This window comes from Aptenodytes forsteri, unplaced genomic scaffold (assembly GCF_000699145.1).
Source record: "Aptenodytes forsteri isolate BGI_AS27 unplaced genomic scaffold, ASM69914v1 Scaffold49, whole genome shotgun sequence".
Lineage (NCBI taxonomy): Eukaryota > Metazoa > Chordata > Aves > Sphenisciformes > Spheniscidae > Aptenodytes > Aptenodytes forsteri.
This window is the reverse complement of record NW_008795125.1, coordinates 5,942,601-5,966,764: the sequence shown is the minus strand read 5'-3', so window position 1 is coordinate 5,966,764 and position 24,164 is coordinate 5,942,601. Positions and strand designations below refer to the sequence as shown.

Below are 24,164 nucleotides of genomic sequence, written 5' to 3'. Positions count from 1 at the left end.
TCTACAACTACCTGAAAGGAGGTTGTAGCGAGGTGGGCGTCGGTTTCTTCTCCCAAGTAACAAGTAATAGGACAGGAGAAAATGGCCTCAAGTTGTGCCAGGGGAGGTTTAGATTGGATATTAGGAAAAATTTCTTCACCAAAATGGTTGTCAAGCATTGGAGCAGTCTGCGCAGGGAAGTGGTGGAGTCCCCATCCCTGGAAGTATTTAAAAGACGTGTAGATGTGGTGCTTAGGGACATGGTTTAGTGTTGGACTTAGCAGTGCTAGGTTAACAGTTGGACTTCATGATCTTAAAGGTCCTTTCCAACCTAAATGATTCTGTGATTCTATGATTCTATGACTATCCAAATGAACAGCCCATTCCTAACCTTGTCTAAAACAAAAATAGCAGCAATTTCCCGCTCCATCTATATGCATATATAATGGCTGTGCTTTACGGTTTATCACAATAATGGTTCAGTTGCAACCTCTACTAAGGAAGAGCTTAAATCACAGAAATTGAGATGGCATGCTATGGAGGGACCGCTCTGTTCTTGTCTTTTCTCCTTACACTTTTTTCTTTAAGTCTCCGGTTTTGCAGACAGGACCCTGGCCTAGGGGGCTTTCAGTCCAGCATAGTATAGTTTCTCTGTCTTAATGTTCTTACAGAATAACTCCATCCCAATTCAAAACATTTTCAACCTTTTTAAAACAGGGAAAATTACTGGCAAAAAATCACAGCTGCTAGAATTAACAATATAAATAAGTATAAAACATTGATAATACAAAGTTGTTGTTTACTGACAGTTTGCCCCTGGCTCCCCCATTCAGAAGGCTGTGTGGGTTCAAAAAACAAGTTTTTTTGTTCTAGTCCTAAAATGATGAGATTTATTTGGCACTCTATTCGACCTGAAATAGCAACAAAGATTATGAAATCACACTTTACTGTGCTAATATTTATTTCACTTTAAACTTAACAATTACATTATTTTGCACAGACAACATCATTTGTTGCCTCATTTCCTCTTATGTATCATTTTGCAAAACCTCTCACAGATTGCATTCCGTGATGTGTTTTGACTGGCATGAAAATGAAATATTTTATAATCATACAGAATGACACCAATTCTCAGTATTTTAACCAGTAGAATTACAAAACATCCAAACAGGCAGAAATCAGCATATAACAAACACTTTGTAATAGTAACAGCAATAGTGGCAGCAAGTGATAAAGCAGAAACCACCCCCTGAATAAGAAAATAAGCCATCACTGACCTTCCAAACACTGGGTTTAGCTGCTTGGGGATGTAGTTTTCTCTGTCTTTAATTTCTGTGTTGCCCAGTCTCAGAACAATGTAGGGATCTGACTTGCCATCTGGATCAGCTGGGCTGAGGTTAAATGCCTGTTAGGAAGAAAGACTGTGTCCTCAAGCAGCTTGCTTAAATGCAGCATGGTCATAACACAGGACCGTGGGTTTCCTGCCCAGCCCTGGGTGTTCTGGAAGTGCAGGTGCTTTGCTTGCCTCATGTAATATAAAATTTGGCATTTAGCTTTGCAGGCTACTGGGAAAAGATGATCTGGAGGATAAGAGAGTTTGCAAAGGTGGAGCAGATGTAAGTGCTGTCCCACCACTAAGATGGAAAAAGAGATGAGCAGGAGAGGCAACACTGAGAAAGAAGCTGGCTGCACAAGTGCATGTAGGATTCAGGAAACGTTTCCCAAAAATATTGGTCCAGATCCTTGAACAGTGCAAAACAATTCTTCAGACTGTATTTACAAGATGGCTTGGAAGTCTTTATAATCAGGAAATAAAGCAATCTCTTTCTATTCTTCTCTTGTTTTGTTTGCCATTGTCTCTTTGCATGCCATTCTTCCCCTCTTAGATCATCTGCAACTCTCGTTTCTCTAAAATGCCAGCTCCTTCTACCCCTTTTACTTCTCACATCGCGCTCTCTCATCATCTTGTCCTCTGTATTTCTGCCTCTGTCTCCACACCATAACTTATTCACAACCTCTACCACTTTGATTACATGCAATTCACAGCCCTCAAAAAATATGCTCCCATTTCCCCCTTACTGAGGTTTTGTTTAAGTGTGTGTCATTTTGAAACAACTCTACTGATTAAAACTAGCTGCAGTTGCATAACGTGGCTGGAACAGGTTGTCCATACGATATTAGTTATGTCTCTAGCCCTTTCAGTTTGAACAAGTAAAGTGATTCTCTAGTCTTGCAATTTGCAATTCCCTTTCTACTCTGAACACCTATTCCTACAACATGAAAGATAGTCTGAAATATGACCAAAAAAAATTCTACCACATGGATAAGGAGTTTCAGAAGCTTCACTGCAAAGACACTGGAGGTAAACTAAGTTGAAAAGAAACCTCCAAATTATTTCAAGGTTAAAAGAACATCTGTCTACTTACTGCCACAATATAAACCCTGATGAGGACTTTGACGGAGTGGTTTGGTGGTATCCCTTGCAGGATGCGGGGCTGCCCTCTGTCCAGCAAGCTGCCATCCTCAGGACTTGGGTATATGCAGAAGGAGCCCTGGTAATACACTGTCTTTTATCTCCCTCGAAAACAGATCAAGTGCAATACAAAAACAACCCTTTGAATGCAAACAAAACATCATTCATGCAGCCTGCGCTGCAGCACATACATATATACAACACATTTTGTGGTACCACTCAAAGGGAACACAGGCTTCAGTGCATTAAACATCATCTTTTAAAATGTCTTTGCTCTATAACATGGTACTATTATCACCTCTAGGTGATTGCAAGAAGTACTTGCATGTTCTTAGCTCTCTATTTTACTATTCAAAGGAGTAACACCTGCCGGTGTTCTAAATCTAGTTTTCTTAGTATTAATATTTTAAAAATAATATTTTGCCCTTAACTGTATATTTGCAAATTGATAATTCCACTGGGTTAGTTTCACAACAGTGTGACTGGAATCCAACTGTATTTTTGCAGCCACCATACAACTCATAAATCAATATTGACTCATGCTGCTGAGTAGCTCATACTGCCTAAAAGCAACTAGCAAGTCATTTGAACAGAAATTTGCATTGCAAATTGAGGTATCAATGAGTTTAATCAGTTCGTCTAAACTACAAAGCGCTTGAAATCCTACTAACATTATTCATGCTTTGAACTACGTTTTCAGATTGCCTAATGGTGCCCTGGATCAGGCTGTGCAATTGTTTCCAACTGGAGTAGCTGTAAGCGCCTCCATTTAAATTACTGAATATTACATACAAGGTGCTGTAACTGATCATGCAGTAATACAGTTGCATTAGCGGAATTTGGACTACATAATATATCTGTTCTTCCCCTGCTGTGATTTAAAACTTTTTTGTAGTTCCTTGTTTCAAAACAACAGTGAACACCCGGAGCTGGATGCTGCTTTCATCTATCAGATAATGGGAAAGGAAAAATATGACTCTAGATCTAATAAAAGAGATAATTCTATTTACAACAGACTGTCAATGTCTTTTTCTTTCATCTTTGGTATACCTGAAATATGCATGAAAACATCAAGTCTCTAAATTATTACCTATTTAATCAACATTAAAACTCACCTTAAATTTTCCTATTATTCTGTCTTCAGAGTCAGCATGAACTTCATCATTAGATTTTCCTCTTAAGAGCTGGAAAGTTTTCACCCAGTCCTCAAAGTTATTAAATTCACTCTCCAAGTCTCCTTCATAAATCTTCGAAAATAGGACAATGCTTATTTTTTGTGGTGCAGTGAATATATTTATAGCAACTTTTTTATTACAGGATGACTAGAAATCCATTTTGACTCAAAATACAGATTTTAATAAAACCAAGGTTTTGCAAAAGTCCTTGAGAACAAAAAGTTAATTCCCTGCTTAAAACAGGAACAGTTTTGTCCTTAATCAAAGTCCTTCCCAACTACTGGAATAGCACATTAATGCAGCAGGTAGAAGTGGCTCTAGAAGGGCCAGAATGAACATGTGTAAGCACTGGTGTGGGTGAAAAACAGTGTGGATGTGCTGCTCTTTGCTTCTGTTTCCTCTCTGCAATGTGCCTTTGATGCACTGACCCATTCTGTTATGTTAATGTGTCAGAACATGAGAGCAAAGCAAATGATAATAAAGTGCTGTGGGGACAGAGCTTTACGATAGGTAAAAAGACCAAATCATTTTTAAAAGGACGAGGTATTTTTCAACACTCTTCCCGTGTAATTTATGAAGTGTTATTCAGTGTGAAATAGAAGGGCCTAGACTAGTGCCATCTCTTAAAAAATGGAAACAGCAGTTTCAAATTCCCCTTTATTCAGCTACAGTCTAATCCAAGCAGTCCTAATCTTTTCAAACCTCTTCATCTCTCCAGTCATTTTGCATAACCTATATAGTTTTCTTTGAATTCCTTCTATTGTTACACAACCAAATCTAGTGCAAGCTGAATGTTACCTCCCCATCAGGGAGGATGCACTAGCAATTGCAGCGAAGCTTTCCATACTCTTTTTTAAGTCATTCTTAATAGGCTGTAATATTTCCAACATGAAATTTGGAAGTTCCAAATTCAGTGTTTTACAGGCAAACAGCAAAACTGAGTTTTCACTTAAGTGTCTCTGGGTGTGTCTAAACTGGCAAATTGAAGGTCTAAGGCCAAGCGGGCCACATCTGCCCTATGAGACCCTGGTTTCCTCTGGGCCTCATGTGCTGATGTGCATTATCACTATCATTTTGTGTGTTTTATTAATTTTAAAGTGTCTGAAATAAATGTAAGGAGCATTTGCTAAACTCCGCTGCTGATGTCAAGCTTTGGGGAGGGAGTGAATTAACAGCCTTACCTCTCAGCCTTACTTCTCTCTTACCTGCAGTGTTGCTAGGTTTGGAGTTTCTTTCTGTTTCCTTTTCAATGTCTTATCCTTCTTCTTTTTGTCTGGCTCCTCTTCTATGATCAATGAGATGTGGTCAGAAGTCTGTTTATCTGCAGAGATTTCATGACATCATGTAGGTTTTAGTGAGCAAAGCACATCAAATGCTTCAGATAAGGATGCAAATTAAATTTTAGAGAGTTCCCCTCGCTCCTTCTCCATTCATTCTTCTACTGCCAAGCATAGGGTCCTCTCTTTTCCCACCGCTCCTCCCAGGCAGAGAGGTGGTATTTTATCCTCTTGGTGGCTAACAGTCTTCATGATAAGCTTGGTGGACCAAGTGTGATGGTGTCCTGTATCACTCCTTCCCTGCTGGTCATCTCCCAGAACACCCTTTTCCTTCCTCTCTGACTCCTCCCAGACGCAAACTAACAGATTTTAACAGCTTTCATGTAAAATTTAAGGCTTACTTAAAACTGGAAGCCGCTCTTTAGGCTGACTGGTACTTCAGATATCAGGTGATCCAAGTCCTTCTCTGCTCAGAGGTATCACAAAATAGAATGTATCTCACCTTGTGAGAGCCTAGAAGTATGAGAAATGGGAGGAGGTATCTGACCAGCCTCAAGCCAGACTCCAAACACTGAGAGGGGACTTCCCAACAAAAAGAGGGCAAGCCTTTAAAAATGGCACTGAGATGGTTCAGTTCTTTGGCTGAAATCTGGATTTTGTGTTCACTTTACTTTCATTTTTTGCGTAGTTTATGTGTGTTTCATATCACTAAATATTTAGGAAAAAAAAAAAAGTATATATTATATCAATGCTGTCCTGTATGTATAATGTTTATCATCATAGGTGAAAATAGGTAACAAAAACTATCAGAAGAGAATTTACAAGATCTGAAATCTGTGAAAAACATTATGCCACAACTGCCTGAATAGCATGTGGGTGGATGTCACAATGTCAAGTAAATTTCTAATTGTAAGTGAACATCACACCTTTGTAGAACATTTTCTATTTAAATATTTCCTCCATGTGGACAAGTGAGTTTCACTCAGAAACTGATCTCTGCCTCATCTCTCAGCAGCCCTGATGATCACTGAAACACCATCAGCTGCTATTTCCAGAATGGTACCATCCGACATTTAGGTCGTGTCTTCCATCCAGAGCAATCTCAACACCTCCTTTAAAATAGAAATCACCTCAATCACTGGTGAAGTGCAGTCAGCTCTGGCATGGGAAGATGCCATAGGTTAATTCCAAATAGCAGCTCTGTGTAAACAGTAAACATTTGTTTTCTTTCCCAGTCTGCTCAAGCAGTCACATTTGTCCAAAAAAAAAAAATTTCTAGATCTCTGTTTGATTGTGGGAGGACCTGTTAAGCCATGGAGTATACATGTATGGAGACATATATACATACATACACACAGAGCCTATTTCTGGCCAATTCTTTTAGGTTCTTGTGCAAAAAATTTTCCACTAGAACCTGAGCTAGACACAAAGCTTTTCAGCTATGGAAGTAACATACATGACTACGGAGTCTCCTAGCAGAAGCGGTTCCTGCATCATTGATCCTGAATTGGATTCAAAATTGAGACACTTCTTTTTCTGAACCTGTCACAAATGTAACCTAAGATTAGGATAATCTCCATCTTCTATCATTTAGGACTTTGACTTTGCAAATCTTTGTGCATGAGATTTGAATGACAGAAAACTCATGTTAACTCAACATTGCCTGTGAATTTTTTACTTACCCACCATCTGATCAGCTGTAGAGGAAAGAACCCAGTATACCGGCAGTACTCTGTTACCAGACATTAACTGTTGACAGTAAAATAGTAAAGAAGCGAAGTATTAGTAGTACAAAATAATAGAAAAATGCAAATAATTTACTTACTGTCTTCAGGTTTTCCCTCACTGGACAAAATCCCTTTTGCCTTTCAAAAGAAAAAGATGATGGACAAACTCATTATGAATGTAATACTGAAAAGGAATAATTCAGCAGTAAATCTACTTTTACAACATTGCTCATCCATGAGAGTTTTGGGCATGCTGGGTGACTTACCTTTTGCATTCTGAGCACAGAAGCATAGTATTTTGACCACCAGTCAATAACATTTTCAGCTGATTCATCTGCAATTGTTCTTTTTCTCCTCTTTGTTGACCATCGGATGGATTTTTTCATATCCTACCAAAGCATGGGGAAAACACTGTTGTACTCTAGAATTGATTAAAACTAATCACCTCATGATAATAATATCATAATAATGATAATTGACTCATGACATCAGGCATGAACAGATGTATATGAAGAAAATTTCAACCTCCAAGAGCTAAATAAAATGCAATATGAATTAGTGTCTCTGTCTTTTATTCCAAGACACCTCATCATGATCATCATATTATTAAAGCTATCTCTATATTGCCTACTGGTGATGCCAAAACTTTGAACATTTGAGACATTGCAACAGGAGCAACCCATACAACAGGCAAATTACTCAGAGAAATAGGTAATGATATTTTAAGGGGTGCGGACATTCAGATACAAATTGGTTTCTCCCACTTAAGTCTGCAAGTATTTTAAGAACTCCCATTATTACTTTATTGCCTTTTGGAAGAAGAAAAAGTCCCTACAGTTGCTGCAGTTCAGCTGTTCTCTTCTTACAAAAAGCTAAAATCTGATCCTGAAGATCACCTGCTCATGTGGCAAATCTTACTAACTTCATTCTTGCCTAAAGATTGGCCCTTGTTAAATAGAGTGTTTCATCCTACACCCTTACAGAGAGTTGTCAGCTTGGCTGGGGAGGCCAGAGAAAAGATAGATAATTGCGAATTATAGATAGATAAGTGGGAATTATGGGGTTCCCTTTAGGACTCTTTTCTTACTATACTTTGCTGTCATACATTAAAATTGTTCTGTACCAGATGAAAGATCCAGACTGGTGTGTATATCTAGGGAACAAGACATGCCTGCAGTTTCTTTGACCTCCTAATTATGAAGGATGCTGGAAACATCTGACCACTGAAACATCAAAGGCTAAAGCAGCATGCTTTATGTAGCTGCAGAAACAGCTTCTGAAACGAAAGTCAGTCGTGCATCCTCCGCTTTTATTGTTGTTAATAAAAGAGTGATTGTGATGGCAGAAACTACAGAGAAAGGAGGAGCATGTGCATCTGAACAAAAAATAATGTGTACAATCTAGAGCGTATACTGTACTGTAAACGTCATGCTGACCAGAATTGCCTTGTTTTCCTGTACTTTCCTATCTTCTTCTACCCACAGACTGACACCAGTTTCATACTTTGACTGTAAGATCTTTTGGAAACACTTTCTGCTCCATGTTTGTACAGCATCTAACACAAGGGGGCTTTCGTCCCTGCCTAAATGCCAGGGACACAGAAACAGTCATTCACAGTGAGAGTTTTGCAATTAAGTAGATCATTCAAGGCCAGAAAAAGCAAAAATCCTACTACTCCAGTAGTACTTGCCCATGAGATGACCATCTAGCACAAAAGGAAAGGAAGGAAGTATCTGTTAGTGGAAGTAATGAAATTATGTGGGGTCAAAGCTGCATTGCTAACCAGTTCTCTCAAGGGCCAGCAAGATAGAGTAGGTGTTAACATCAGGACCCAGAATCTCTAATCCTGAGATAAGTAAGAGATTACCATTTTATAAGGAAGGGCAAAAGTCTGCAAGACTGCAACAGAAAGTTAGCTGGCAGCTTCAGCTATACCCACCTTCTGTTTTCTGTCCTTCCCTGGTTCAGGGGCAGAGTGCTCTGGTTCAGGGCCAGGAAGTGTTGCGAGATATGGGTCTGGCTCTACCACTGTACATTTACCCTGCTCCACCTCGGCACAGATGTGATCAGCTAAAAATGGTTCTTCTCGGGATAACTCAGCAGCCTGGGATGACTCAGGTGAAGCTGAAATTGAAACTTTGCAAGTTAGGTAAGATTTTGCCAGAAATGCTATAATCACATTTGGTGATCACCAAATGGTCATATCATTAAGGGTTTGACCCTACACTCAACACAATGAAGCATATCTTCTAAGTACGTGCCTAGTGTTAAGCCTCTGAGTAGGTCCTTTGTCTTTTTATTTGGGGTCAGGATTGGACATTTACCTTTCTCAATTTCTACAATGTCTAGTCTGTTTGGTGTAGCTTGAGGACCCAACTGGGTCTTACATAGGAATTGCTTAAGGCAATTGATGGTGTGCGTTCCAACAAGAGTACTCCTCCCAAACGCTCTCCAGTCGACCACGCAGATGCTTAGTGGTGGATGCAAGAGTTCATTTTCAGGCAGCTCCTAGTGAAGGAGGACAGACAGCAGCGTGAGAATTGCTAGAGAATATAGAACATGTATAGAATATTTGTCGTGCACAGCAATGAGGCTTTTACTCTTCCCTCCCTTCTCCTCCTCAGCTATTAACATACTCAAAATGCAAAATGCATACAGCATAGGCAATATAGTTCTGTCCACGGTTTTCTGCAAATTCTGGAGAAAGCCTTGTCCTTAAGAATACAGAGTGGACCGTACAGACTGTGCTACTGAGTTGAGTCCCACGCTGTCATATACGAGCAACTCTTGTTAGAATAAACTGGGAGAATCAGGAACGTTCAGAAGGAATGAATGCTGTGTTGGAAGTTGTGAGTCTTAATGCCACTGCCGCTTTGTTGAAGGCTTTTAACCCTATCCGCCTCAGTTTATCCAACCATGAGATGTGGACACTGGGTGGTTACATGCCTTATAGGATGAATTACAAAAGGGAAAACAGCTCTTTGGACATGTGACATACAATGGAAGCTAAAAATACTGTAACAACTGTACTTCAGCATCCAGGTTAGTGTTTTGATATCCTTTTGTCTTATAAATAAACAATTTCTCACTTGATTCTAGCAACTAGAGCAAATAGAAGAGATTTATTTTTTTTTATGCTGACCTTTGTCCACTGAAAGTACCATCTCTTATAACCCAGCCAACAGACGATAATTAAATTTCAGGTCCATAACAGCAAGTGTTACAATATGAAAAGTTCCAGAGCTCATGAGCCAGAAATGATCAATCCCCTTAATAGCCCAGTAACACATGAAGGAAAATTAAAAGAATTGAAAGAAAATAAAGGAAACTGAGCACTACCCTGCAAAATGGGAAAGGAGAAGGAAAAAGTACTAAAAATATCCCTGTTATCTGCCAACAAGTTCCAACCTATCAGTAAAAATCTGATTGCAACATATTTCCTTGCCTACTTGAGACGTAACATGAGGAACATCATCTTCTTTTATCATACAGTTGTAGCAGAAGTCTTTTAAAGCATCTTAAAATAAGTAGGTTTTGCATAAGAACTGATGTCCCTTAGTATTTAATCAAGACACAGAGGAAATTATTTGACAAGAAAGGAAGAAAATTAGTAATTAACACCTTGCCTAAGCAGAGAATGGACAGGCAAGGAGCAACATGCTGTACGCACCACTTCAAACCAGTCTGCAAGGCCACTGAAATTGGGATTTTTCTTGTAGCTCTGGATGACAGAGGATTTCACTCCTTTCCCTGCACATTCAATGAGAACCTGGGGGCGGTCTACAGAAAGGAGCTGGACTTTCTTCAGCTCTCGAACACCCCAGAACAGGACCTGTGGTGGGCAGAGAGAGAAACATTGGTAGCCTGCAGAGACCCCTCAGTCTGGAGGAAGCCACTGCTGGGATCCCATCATGTCGTGTCCCTTTGGGAATGCAAGAAAAAACCAAACAACTTAAATCTGATATCCAATAACCGTCAGGATTATGGTGGAAGTTAAAGCAATTGATAATGTCCACCTGTTATCAAGAAGTTATTGCCAACAGCAAGCCACAATAATTACATTTGCAAAAGTTGTCTTTTCAGCAGGGCAAGGGGACTATCCATCCCTTGGTTTGTTTAAAGTGTCAGAGCTGTTGAAGGAGCAAACAAAACCCATATGAGCAGAGGTGATTAATAGAGGTTTGCAGCTTAGCTATCCCTCAGGTCTGCAATGGATGGTGGAGATCTCCAAGCAGCTTTCTTTCAAAGGACCATGCTCCTGGTCTGGAGGATGAGGAGGAGGCAGGGTCTGTAAAATAGGTGTCTGCAAATGGGACTTTATGCAGAACATGCTGGGGGGGCCTGAAAAGGAGTGCTGGGGCAGCGAGGGATGGTTACGTTACCGCTGGTGAGAGAAGTCATGAGTCTCATGAACCTGAAATGAAGACTGGAGCTGAAAGCAGCACAAAGCAATCCTACTGCAGAGGCAGTGGGAAGGCCTTCATAGCACAATACTTAGAGGAACACCTAAGTTTAAGGATTTAAGTTGTCCCTTTAGCATTAGCAGAGTAGTTCATGGACTTATTTACCTTGCAATGTTGGGTGTAAAAAAACCTGCTAACAAAAACTCTTTCCTATGTACAGAGAACAAGAGTTTAACTAAATGATACAGCAGAGCTAAGAACTGTTCTTTCCTTTTTAGCAGCTGAGTTGCCTCCTGAACGAGTATTTCTTGGGAAGGGCCACCAGGTTACACAAGCAGGGTCTGACTTGGCACAGCAAAATGGGCAAATAAACAGCTGGTATGAAGGCTGCAGGATGAGTGACAGGGAGTGGTGAGGCTGGGCAGCATCCAGGCATCACACTAACATGAAAAGCCGCCACATTTCCCTGCTTTCTCACATAAGGGGACTTTGGGCCCAAATGGTGCAAGAGAGGAGGGGAGAGAAGGTGCAAACATTTGTATACAGGCAGGTGACATTGCCTTGTTGAAGTTTGGGACCCAGAAAAAGCCTGGGAGGTGACTGATGCAGAACTTCACCTCCAGTGAGGTCAGCTGCAAGGGAAAGCTCTCCATCTCCTGCAGATAATTCCCTGGGCTGCACACAGTGCAGGTCCATCAGCCACGCTCTGTCATGGGAGCAGTCCTGTCCTGGCACACCAGGACTAAGATGTAGACTTTGCTGGCCTCAGGTGGAAGCACTGCCTTGCATTCCCAGCCTCAGACAATCAATTTGATCTGAGCTTACCACATTTATTTTGGGATCCATATGCTATTTTTACATGATTCCTATTGATCAGGATTTTAAAACCATCATCCCTTACTGTTACGGTTCAGTAAGAGAATAAAAGAAGCTGAGATTTGGAAACAGAAATATTCCAAGTAACTCACCTCCACTCTGTACTTGCTTAAAACAGGTCGGATGTTGGCTGGGACTGGGTAAATCTGGCCAACATCTGGTGGATCCAGTGGAGGAAGTCTGTCTGGATCTGACTCAGGAATCTGAAAAATTAAGCAGTCATAACTCAGGCTGTTTTTTTGAAGAATAAAACCAGTATCAGAAGTATCTGTGAATGGTACATAGAACACAACAATTTAATGCAGTTTTGCAAGACACATTACAGAGCAGACAGGTTGTACTGTGAGAGGAATGTGACCTGGATTGCTATCTGTCCTGCTGTGATGCTAAAACACTTGGCAGGAAGAGTATTCAATAGATTGGGTTTATGCACCTTTCAGAAAAAAAGTTTCCTTTGTCCTAGCAGGACATAGTCTGCCCTAAAGACATGCATGTACTGAAGCATGGTAATTCTATTTACTAAAAATGGAAAGCATAGTAGTTCTATTTAATGAAAATCCTGTGCAAAATTGCTTAGAAGATTTTCACAAGAAAATTCTAGATCTGATGTTAGTTAAAAAAGGCTGGTGAACAGACAGTACACATGAGCTAAACCACACATTTGCCAGACAGACATAATGCTCTTCAGCCACTATGGAATAGCAGTCCTGCATTATTGCATGCTGTCAGCATTTGAGAACTTGCAAATCGCAGCTCCAGTGTTAGGGCTGGGTCTTCTCTGTGCAACAACTAAAATCTTGCAGCAGGCAGCACTTACGTTCTTTGCATGTGATTGCACATAAGCCTGCCGAACGCTCAGGAGCTTATTTGGGCGTACATGACGGCCTTGTGCCAGGTGGGTGGGAGGAGAGCATGCTCCACCACAGCTCTGAGGCTTGACCATCTCTTTGCCTCTTGCCATGCTCCAGGCTCTGCTGCCTGTTTGGTCACCTTCTGTGGGAAAGCTCCCTGGCTTCATTTCCCAATCCCTTCCTAATTTTCAACAGTGTATTTATGACCTTCTCAGTCCATGCAGGGCAGGTCTGAAGCCTGGCCTGATTTAGCAAATTTCTACATAAACCAGTTGAAGCCAGCACCAAGCCTACCAGAAGCTCAGGCTGTGATAGCAGAGAACAGTAGGAACACAGGTTTCACAGGTGAGCTAACAACCTATAGACAGAGCTCTCCTCGGCTTTCACATGAAGTACGGTACCTAAAGCGTACTGTACGTATGGCTTCTGGGAAAAAGAAACACAACTTCTGGAGTGCTTCACCGTTCCTAAGCTAACTTGTCACTGTTGAAAGGTGAAGCAGCTGAGATACAGCTCTTAAAGGACATGTAAAGTTGAAGTTTTCTGCTTCTTTTAACTAGGCCATCTGTCTGTTATCTGCAGCTATGTACAGTTAAGTGGGAGTTTAATTAGCATAAGGGAGAAAGGATGTGTTCCCTAGTACCTTGTAGGTGAAGGAGGAGATGGGTGGAAAACGTATCTTCTAGCATAGCACCTGCAGCATATGTGAGTATTAGCATAATTAACAACAATAATTCACATACACATGTTTACCGCCTTTTATCAGTAAAAATCCAAAGCAATTAATTCAATAGATTTCATGGAACTTGAGGCCAGAGATCTAGGTCTAGGTTTGTTGTTCCCCAATATATCTGGTTTCTATCAGCCACCTCTGTGATGCTGTTTAAAAAGCCAAACAGAAACACACAACTTTGTGAACAATACCTGCCTGTCTAGAAATCCACCTGTTTAGCTTTAATTATATTCAGAGCTTCCAACTCTATATTAACCAACATTAAATGTCTCAAAAATTTACCCCATAATAGATTAACTGGTACTTTAAATAAAACAAGAGGCAAAGACCACCTGAACCAGATCACATACCAGATGTCATGTCCCTGCACACAGTTCACATCTCAGGATATCCACTTTCATTGCATTATCTGACATGGGTACTGATGACAGGTGATCAAGAAAAATATGTTAATCTGCATGATACAGTGACTTACACATATGTAATTGCTAAACTGCACCTTTTTTTTTTTTTTACTAGAACATATATAGCTATTTATGTATCCTCTTACAGCTGTGAGAAGGGATTAATTCCCAAGGACATGGCTTAGGAGAGGACGGCTGGCGAGATCTCACATTTGAGGACAGAACTGCCTCGTAAAGAGTTTTATTAAACTTCACTCCAGGACTGCAAAACCTAAGACTGATATCAAATCAAGATTCCCTGGATCTTCACTTTTGTTCTTTTTAAGTATTGCAGTTAACTGAACAGTTGTCCAATATATTGCAAGGTCCCCAGTTTTCCAAGATCTAACAACCACTAGTGGAGTTGAGAGTGTTTCTGTATTACAAAGTGAAACTCTGTTAATTTCAGTGAAATTAGCTTAGTATAACTCACAAAGGACTTTGTTTCATGGCCACAGTGAAACTGCACAGAAGAGGTGAAGAATGATCTAACACTCAAATGACAGTAGAGGAAAATACCCACAAGATGTGTTTACAAGGGGATTTTGCTCTTTTGATTAAAAAAAAATCAGTAAATCCTGAGTGCACTTTGAACAAAATCAAGACTCCTAGTATTCATTAGTCTGTATTTTTTTAGGCTACTATTTTTCTAAATGCCGGGATGCTTTGTTGTAAGAATAATTTTATCCCTCCAGCAAGACCCAGCATAATAGCATTCATTTTGAGAAAGGAGCATTCACTTCTTACACAGCACTTCTTCAGCTGAACTGAGCAGTACCTGCAGATCAGAGTTATTGAGCACGGTATGTCACGGCAAAGGTTATGGGCTCAGAATGAGAATAAATTAATGATGAGAGATTTTTGTTTCCATCCTCACACAGAGCATCATCAGGAATCCCCTGACGTTGGAAGGAGCCACTGGCACATCAGCTCTGGGAGTGCTTTGAAGCCTGGCAGATGTTTATATATATCTTTTCCTGAACATTTCTTTAATGTCCATATTGCTATTATCTGCCATGTGAGATGCTCTAGAGTGTTATCACTGAGAAGAATAATACAGAGTATGAAAATAAGGACTCCAGGGTCTTTACTTACAGTTCTTGTCAAGTCTCTAAAGAAGTCTTAGGGGTATGTTTGGATATATCCCAGATGCAGTGCTGCTTCCCTTTTCCCAAAAGATGGGAAAACAAAATTCAATGCTCTCTTTGTTCACCAGCAAGTGGATTTCAACAAAAAATGGGAAAGTCATGGCTAAGGTACTAGACTTTATCCCTAGGTACCTACCATAATGAGGAAATGTTCCACATGGTGTGATACTTAGGCTTTCACCAAGAACATAATTAGCCCATCATGCTTACAAGCCTGTTTTATCTTGGGAATATCTGTAAAACGTATCACGGGGTGCCACATTTTTCCCATTTCAGATTTCAGAATAAGCTGCTGTAGGTTTTCAGCAGAGAGAAGTTTCCTCTAACTGGTGGCTTTGCGAATTCCACTGAAAGTCACTGAAATCCTAGGCACGATACACCCCACTCATCTGCCGGGCTAGCCCCAGAGGTAAGCTGAATTTGCCTTTTGTCTCGCAGCTGCAACATTTCTTTTAATAGGTTAGGGGTATCTGAAAGCTCAGTCTCCCTAATCCAAACCTTATTATTCACCACTTCCTTTTCCTAAGAGTGAAAGCAGTATTGAGAGCTCTGAGGTTGCTAAAGTCAGGGCCACGTGCTACTCCAAAGAGCAGGTCATTGCAATGGCAGTGGGATTTTCACAGTTGTTTCTCAGGCCAGAGCCCAATTTAAGGCAGGGCAAGTGACGGGCAAATGACACTCAGAGCATACGAGGGGCTGGTGGTGGTGTGTGCGTGGACAGTGGCTCCTGGCAGCGTAGAGGCAGTGGCAGAGATTGCATGGGGACTATAAGGTCCAACAGCAGAATGATCTTGCTCCAGTTGCAATTCCCATTAATTCAAGAGGGTGATGGGCCTTGATGCTACGGCTGCTTTTGTGAGCCCAGGGTGTAAAAGTGTAACAGTCGAGAAAGTCTAGTTTACCTCCAGAAGCTCAAATGTAGCAAGAAGGTCTCCTCCTGAAAGATTTCCACAATACACTGGGTGGTAAGAAAGTTTAGGTGGTTCATAGTTTTGATCAGCAAGTCTCACCACAGGGGCAGCCACTGTAGACCCAATATATTCTGCCTTACCCTAAACAAAGGAGAATAGAGGTGTCAAATGCATTTGAATTTCACAGCTGTCATAGGAGCCAAGATGATGCAGAGTCTAGTGTTTGTGAAAAAAACCTTCTCCTGAAGGAAAGAGCAAGGTAAAATGCAAGGCAGCTATGAAAGTGGAATAGCTGAGTACTTACTACCTCTTCAGAGCATCCAAAGTTTCTCAGCTCTATATTCAGTCAGTGAGACTGTGTCAGAGTTTGCATGGTCAGAGATAAATCTGTGTCTCCCCAGACTTAGATACAATATTTACAGTTATGTGCAAGGGAGGTGGGGGCAAGATGCTTCTGATTTCTGTAAGCCAGTCTTTGGGAGCAAGATTCACTTGGGAAAAAACAAGGCCACAGCTTTGCAAGGACATAAAGTGAGTCTGAGGGCTGTTTTCAGATGTTAAACTGCAAACCACTGTAACACTGCACTCCATTCGGCAAGGTCATCCATTTAATGCCTATTCAGTGACACAGCTTTGCTTTCACACTGGCAGTAAGACATAAGAGCCCAGGTTTTTACTAAGAAGGATTTTGAGTTTACCACTGCATCATCGTCGTACAGCTCGATGACGATCTCTGGTGGGAACTGAGCAATCTCCTTTCTGTTGCCATGAAGCACAATGCTGTTGAAGAGCAGCATCTGGTTCCAGGTGGGGGATAATGTCTGAGAAATGATCTAATGAAAGAGAGGAAATGTTTAATGAGCTATGAACTGATTTGTTGGGAGTTCAGCAGGATGTGCTGATCTGCTGGTGCCATCCTTTCCCACAGCCTGAACAATTCCTTGTCTGAGACACCACATTTTTCAGCAGCTATTCCCAGACAGAACAATATGATTCTTTTGCCTCGAGGCCTGTATCTCCAGTTTCTCCGTTTCCCTGTTTGCCTCACAGACCCCTCACAGATATATCAATACATGACCACCAGTCTGTGTATACAAAGCTCAGTATTAAATTTAGAGGAAAGCTGTTGGTTTAGGAAAGCAGGTGCATGTCCAATGCTGTTAAAATAAAGCCTTTGCCCTAAGCCAAGGCCAGTTTTCACTTCTCAAGGGTACATTTTTTCAATCTTGTTTTTACTTCAGTGTAATGACACGTAACACTTTATGGAAAAAAAAAAAGATATTTTTATGAATCACTCATAATAAATCAATAGTTTTTAATTTGTTGTAATTTGGCTTATGTGAATGCTTATGGCATTTCGTCATAGACAATGTTTTAACTGTCTTGGCAGGAAATATATTTAACAAAGATAACATTTAAAGAGGAAAAATATGCCAACTGCAAAATGACTCATAACCTGCTATCATTTTTTCGAATAGAAATAAGGCTCTTGACTACAGTTTATTGGCACTTGGCTGACAGTGTTCTAAAAACATGCAAGTTATTGGCTGCAATATTTTATTCAGGCAGTGTATTCACTTAACACTTCCGTGCCTATAAAATCCTACTTTTCCTGGGCCAAATTCTACTGTCCTGAATCTGGTGCATCTAAGCACTAACTTCATTGGCTTCATTCATCAACTTCTATTAAAAGTTAAAATCACATTACAGGAAAAAACTAGTTCATATTCTTGAGCCAAAAGCAGCACAAACAGGCGCCTACAACTCAGAGCAGAGAAAGGTTTTTGCTTCTCGCTCCCTTTGGCACATGCTACAGAACTTGCTTCATAAGAGAAGAAGATGTCAGAGGAATTTTAGAATTAATTAAATTAAAACAGTCTTCTGTGGAGTTTTTGGGAGGAGGGGCTGGATGGGGGGTTAAATACTTTTTCTGAAGCAAGACCATATTTAGCCCAACAAATTCTGCTTGTGGCATGGGTTTCAGAACCCCTGGCCCCATTTTAACTCCAGGGTAGCTGTAGAGGGCTCAGGACTTCTGAAAGACAGTCTTCATGTTCTGTGAGGGACCATCCTCCTGCTCATTTGCCAGGGCTATACTTCAACCCTTCTTGCTGGAGCTCTGTAGAAGTTCCCCCTTCTCTCTAGAGGCTCCATCAAATGTCCACAGGAGACCATTTGCCCCCTGGAGATGCCTGAGGGAGATGTGAGACCACTCCCTATGGGCATATTTTTGCAGCATTTAAGTGGTGCAGAAAGTCTCACACCTCTGTTTTCAGCTCATTTCAACTTTGCCACTCGAAAACCACCAGTGTGCTTTGCCGAATTCCATCGCAAAGAGCCATGCTGGCTCACATGGCTACAGAAGCCATATAAAGGTCTTCACTCTCTGCTCAATTATTGCATGCATAGACTATAGGAAAAGAGAACCGCGGGGGTTCATCCTCATACCAAGCAATGACAACAGCCCAAACTTAAAACATATAGAAAAAGATGTAGAGAAAGGTAATTCACTTGCTACAAAGTCCCAGTAGCCCCAGACAATCTGACATCTGAGCTAAAATAAACTAGTACTACTGCAATTCATGTTAGAGTAGTGGGTTACACCTAAACTTTTGCCTTACTTGCAGTGGACTGTAAGGAGTTGCCCTTTTAACAGCAGGCATCTAACTTTTCCTGCTAGGTACCTCCTTGCAAAACCAAGATTTTTCCTTTTCATGGCTTAATTGGAAAAAAAAATGTGCTTTCACTTACTGAAAGAAACTTTGGAACTTACCTTCGTGGTCTGGCAGTGTGATGTGAAAGTAACTTTTGCAAAAGGATCGGAAAGTCCAGTGCTGTCGGCTGCAATGAGCCCCCTCGCCTGATACATGTGGGCTCTCAGCTGGAAGGGGTGCGGGGCTATGTCATTGCAAAGAAAACAGTAATGTCAGCTTCATGGAAATGATGCAGCACATAGGTAGGAAGGAAGATTCATCACCTGCTGTCCAACCAGGATCTGACAAGGTCTCAACACCTGAGACACTCAGAAGCTGTGTAAGACTTCTGTATTCACTTAAAATCAATGTCTGATGTAAGTCTCTACTGCCAGGTTGTTAACTGCCAGTTTTTTTCTCTCATCACTGATTTATCTACTAGGTGTTCAACACGGTAGCTTCATCAGGAGAACTGAAGGATGCTTCCTCATTATGAGGAGACAGACCCATGGGACAGGGAACAGAAATTGCAAGCAAACAGGTCCTTTCTTTCCCTGACATCTGCAAAGCGTCAGTGGCAGGACTGATGACTTGGCAATGAAACCAGCCTTTTCTGATTAAAAGATGCTAAGCCATGATCATCTTAGAACAGTTACTTTAAACAGAGGTTGTGCCACCCTCTGAATTAGAGCTTTTGGGGCCACATCTCTTAATAGCTAATATGGAGAAGAAACAGTGCCTTACTTTTATACAGCAGGCAGGCAGGTGAGGGCACCACACTGTGCCCTGAGTTGGTGTTAAATGGTAATTCAGTCTCATATCCTACAGGCAAATTCTCCATGATGCTGTGGGCATAGCTGGCAGCTCCAAGCCATAGGTAGATGTCCACCTTTGCCTGCACAGTCCAGCCCAGCGGGCGCTTGCCTGGTAACTGAAGAAAAAAATCCACCCATCACCAACAAGAGAGAGAGATGGCTGGATGCAGAGTCCTACCAAGCCACAGTAAAATAAAGGAGCATTCACTGAGCTGATATACTGATAAATGGCATTTCTCCACAGTGAGTGGCCCTGAGACTCATTTAGCACAAGGAACTTCTGTGATTCTTAGGGAAGAAATTAGTAGTTTGCTCGGCTGAAAGTCTATGTAAATGGCATACTGCCTACTATGCAGAGGTTTGTGCAGGCTACCTAATAGGTGCAAGCATATCAGTGCTAGCTGATACCCTACTTTTCCCAGACTTCAGCCCACTTTCCATTTCATGCAGTTTTGATGGTCTCCAATAGTTAGTCCCATGTATTACTAAAAATATTACTCCATTGGGCAGGTCATATTCCAATATAAAACATTACTAGTCTTGACAAACAATACTATTATTTCCTTCCTCTCCCTTCCCACTTCATCTAGCTCTGCTAAGCTCAGTATTTAGTATTATCTGTTCCTAAGGTAATTCTTGATATTGAAGTGGCTGGAGAATTAATTATGGTATTCTTTTGTTCACGCAGGCAAATAGTACTGTTCTTAACAAGTACCTATGGCAACTATCAGGAGCTTAGATATTTCTATCTGCTTTTTAGCTGTGCTTTATGGCAGTGCTCCGAGCAGCTCCCACTGAAAAAACACTACAAAGTCATTATATGAAGTTACTATTGTCCTGTGTGTTTGGACTTTTCCTCATGGCCATAGTAACAATTACACTGCATAATATTCCATTGCTAGGTACTACCGGTCACACTGCCTTTGTAGGAGCATATCCACTAAGACTTTCCTTCAAGATTAATAATCCCATAACAATATTTTGGACATATATTGCACAAACCTAGGCACATTTTAAATAGCAAGCATAAATAATTGCTGTATTACCTCTGAATACCTAAGTTTCTTTGCTATCTATCTGAGTTGCTGCGTGCTGATCTCTTACCCGTCTCGTCCTGGACTTTCATGTGCTGCATTCTGACACCTTTGCCAGCAAAGAGGCTGTACCTCTTCTATCTGTTTATGTATACAGCTATAGATAAACAATGCTATATACTTGCCTAACAAGTAGTGAGAGAATTAATTACTCATACACCAAAAGCCTGGCAATAATACAGTACTTAAAGAAAGACAAGCATAAATGTAAGAAGCAAACATTAATAGATGGCACATATAAACGTGTACACATTTTTAGTACATTACAAAGATGAGCCTGTAAAATACAATCCCTGGAAGAAATTTGAATACCGAATGCTCCCCAGGCATTACCTGTGTTTGCAGAGTGCCCCAGACTTACTTTCAGGAAATGGGTTTTAATCTTCCCACAGTCCTTGCCTCTCTGCTCTTTCGCTGGGGAATAGAGTATGTTTTTTGCTGGAACTCTTGCATATGCAACTCTCTTATTGCTGCTGAGCATCCAGATGAACACATCAGGCACCGTATTCTGTGGCTGTTAAATGACCAGGAATATTGAACTAAAACTTAATTCTTTCTATGAGCCATCACCATTATTTTTTGTTAAAACACTCTCTACCAAGAGCTGATTCCCTCCGGCTCCTGTGGAGTGGCAGATGTGCACCTGGACTAAAAGAGGCTGTCACTCCGTGCTTTGCAGTCCAAACCTCCATTCATAAGCACAGCTGAAGGTAAAGAGCTTTGTAGAGTGATTAAGGAGCACCCACTCTATAAATCATTTCAGGAGAAACTAAAACTAAAAATCTGGGTACAACTTTGTCTCAGGAAATATCTTACCCACAGACTGTGTAAGCTGAAAGTACCTACCATGGAAATACTATCAACTTCATCTATACCAGCAAACCAACAAGGACCAGGGCCAAACTCAAGCACTGGCATATGATCATCGATTCTGCTTGTGAGGATGCTCCATGACATCGCCTTGCCCTGTCCCCCTAAGCGTGGTTCAAAGCAAAGACCAGCCCTGGGCTATTCCCAGGAGGCACTGTGAGCAAGGTCACTCTGTTTTGGGAAGGAAGAGACTTTGGGTGTAGGCTGCAAACCATGCCAGGCTGTGGCACTTGCTCTCTGAGCCAGGGAATAACCATGGCCCTGTTTGTTTAGTTTGCTAGCTGTCGTGGTTTAACCTCAGTTGGCAACTGAGCACCACACAGCTGCTCGCTCACTCCCCCCACCCGGTGGGATGGGGGAGAGAATTGGAAGAGCACAAGTGAGAAAAACTCATGGGTTGAGATAAGAACAGTTTAATAATTGAAATAAAATGATAATAATAATATAATAATACACAAAGCAAGTGATGCACAGTACAATTGCTCACCACCCGCCAACCGATGCCCAGCCAGTCCCCGAGCAGCGGCCCCCCCGGCCAGCTTTCCCCAGTTGATGTACTGAGCATGACGTCCCATGGTATGGAATGTCCCTTTGGCCAGTTTGGCTGTGCCCCCTCACGGCTTCTTGTGCACCTCCAGCCTTCTCAGTCGGTAGAGCATGGGAAACTGAAAAGTCCTTGGCTAGTGTAAGCATTACCTAGCAACAACTAAAACATGGGTGCGTTATCAACTTTGTTCTCATCCTAAATCCAAAACACAGCACTGTACCAGCTACTGGGAAGGAAATTAACTCTATCCCTGCCGAAACCAGGACACTAGCACAGACAGCTCTCAGAGGGACAGCACTCCACAGTCTGGATTTTGGCCTGACCAGATATGTCCGTTCTTTTGTTATTCTCAGGCTTAATAGCATGTCTAAGCAGTGTCTGCACAGTGAAGTATAGTACAGAGACCCCAGAGCTCATACCAGTCCAAATCACTACGTCCATACAAGTGGAGACATGAATTCAGATCAGAAAGCAGTCTGTCTCCAAACCACCAGGGCACATATGGGATGACCTTATTTAAAAAAAAAAGAAAGAAAAAACTCTCCGTACCACATCCTCTCCATACCACATAGCCCAGTGTTTCCTACCCCAGTCTGTTAACAGCTCCATTTAATGCAAAACAGGATTGGGTCCAGATATCTGAAGGAGAAGTCCTTGGATAACCAGGCCAGGAGTTATTATTCACATGGGATTACGAAAATCAAAGTCAAGCCCTGGATCTTAAATTTATCTGAATTTCTGTGTGGATTACCTCATCAGCCAAGAATTGAATTTTATCTATAAAGCTCTGAGTCTCACGCATCATTTCATCCAGTGGCATCTTTTTCTGTTGCTGAACAATTCCCTTGGCATCACTGGACATTGCTTCCTGCAGTCAGGAAAGACAATATGTATTTTTTATGCATTATCAAGTAGTTTGAACTGGACAAAGAAGGAGAAAACAGTCTTTGATTCAAGTTGAAAAGAGAAGATGGAGACACTTGGTTCAAGGTAACAATTACCTTCTTTGTCACAACAGAAAGTGATCGACTCTTTGGAGCTGAATAACATAAAATGCGAATGTCCCCCATTTTCTCTTTGTTTGTATGTATACTGCATGTATGGAAGTCCCAAGAGACATGTGATTACCACCTAGAATTATTGGGCCTTGGTCCTGACAGAAGTCATGACCAAATTCTGTGCTACAAACAGTAAATAAAGCTAATAAACATTCAGATGGCCTCCACCCAGTTTGGTTTCTTCTCACCGGTTCCCTGGAGGAGGTGACAAGGTCTAAGAATATCCAATGCCAGACTTTACTAGTCTTGAAGTTCAGCCCCACCACAGTAATTAAATGCCTAACAGCAGTGTTAATTTGGTGTTTTTCCACTGAACTCACCATCATCCTATTTTAAGATGCATGGAAAAGAAAAATCAGCTCATTATTATGTCTTATTTGCATTTAAAGACAACATGTTCTGAATTATTTCAGGGTGTCTTACAACCCTTTAATAAGCACAGTGGGGTTTATTAAAAAAAATGCTCTTGGATACTATATTCATATTAATTACAAAGCATTCCAGTATGGTGAAATCAAATAGAAATTAAAATGTATACAACCAGCGTGCTTTCAGTTAACATCATTGCATCAATGCTTAAAGGAAAAACCACACATACCAGCTCTTGCTTGAACAGCATGAGTCTCTTTTTGTCCAAAGCAGTGTAGTTCAACCCTTTGGGCTTCTTTTCAGCGATGGTAATGAAGGTCCTAGGACACAAGAATAACAGGTTCTTTAAATGTGTTATTTTTTAAATGTGAGCTGCTAAAGTACATTGGAATGAAATGTGCTCTCTCTGCTGCAGTACATGAACCGGAAGACAGATGCTGAAATTCTCTAAAATAAATATTGAGCACCTATAAAATTCAAAGAGTAGAATCCAAAAACTCTTCACCACATTTCACAGAAACAGGGTTAATATCTAGAAATTAGGGTTTATATCTATTTTGAGCCAAATCATGGCATCTGACACAGAGCCCACTGGGTGATTTATCCCAGCATGTGGACTCCTTTGTTTTTATCTTAACCTCATCCTTTTTTACAGTATGTCTATCACATACTTTATTAAATCCTACTGTTGTGGTTTAACCTCAGCCAGCAACTGAGCACCA

The 24,164-nt window shown here is 41.0% G+C and overlaps 1 protein-coding gene across 1 annotated transcript in view; it reads right to left on the bottom strand.

Moving 5' to 3' along the window:
- The window catches only part of FER1L6 (fer-1 like family member 6), a 94,299-nt gene that overhangs the window by 22,222 nt on the left and 47,913 nt on the right, over positions 1-24,164 (bottom strand). The window contains exons 16-32 of the mRNA XM_009277230.2: positions 23,672-23,762; positions 22,767-22,883; positions 20,960-21,112; positions 19,434-19,620; positions 18,770-18,894; positions 16,695-16,829; positions 15,988-16,137; positions 12,003-12,113; positions 10,302-10,463; positions 8,956-9,139; positions 8,571-8,755; positions 6,898-7,020; positions 6,730-6,769; positions 4,833-4,948; positions 3,568-3,699; positions 2,406-2,531; positions 1,257-1,384 (exon numbers count right to left, since the gene is read on the bottom strand). Of these exons, the coding sequence (XP_009275505.2) occupies positions 1,257-1,384; positions 2,406-2,531; positions 3,568-3,699; positions 4,833-4,948; positions 6,730-6,769; positions 6,898-7,020; positions 8,571-8,755; positions 8,956-9,139; positions 10,302-10,463; positions 12,003-12,113; positions 15,988-16,137; positions 16,695-16,829; positions 18,770-18,894; positions 19,434-19,620; positions 20,960-21,112; positions 22,767-22,883; positions 23,672-23,762 (2,265 nt within the window). The remainder of the gene's footprint in view (positions 1-1,256; positions 1,385-2,405; positions 2,532-3,567; positions 3,700-4,832; positions 4,949-6,729; positions 6,770-6,897; positions 7,021-8,570; positions 8,756-8,955; positions 9,140-10,301; positions 10,464-12,002; positions 12,114-15,987; positions 16,138-16,694; positions 16,830-18,769; positions 18,895-19,433; positions 19,621-20,959; positions 21,113-22,766; positions 22,884-23,671; positions 23,763-24,164) is intronic.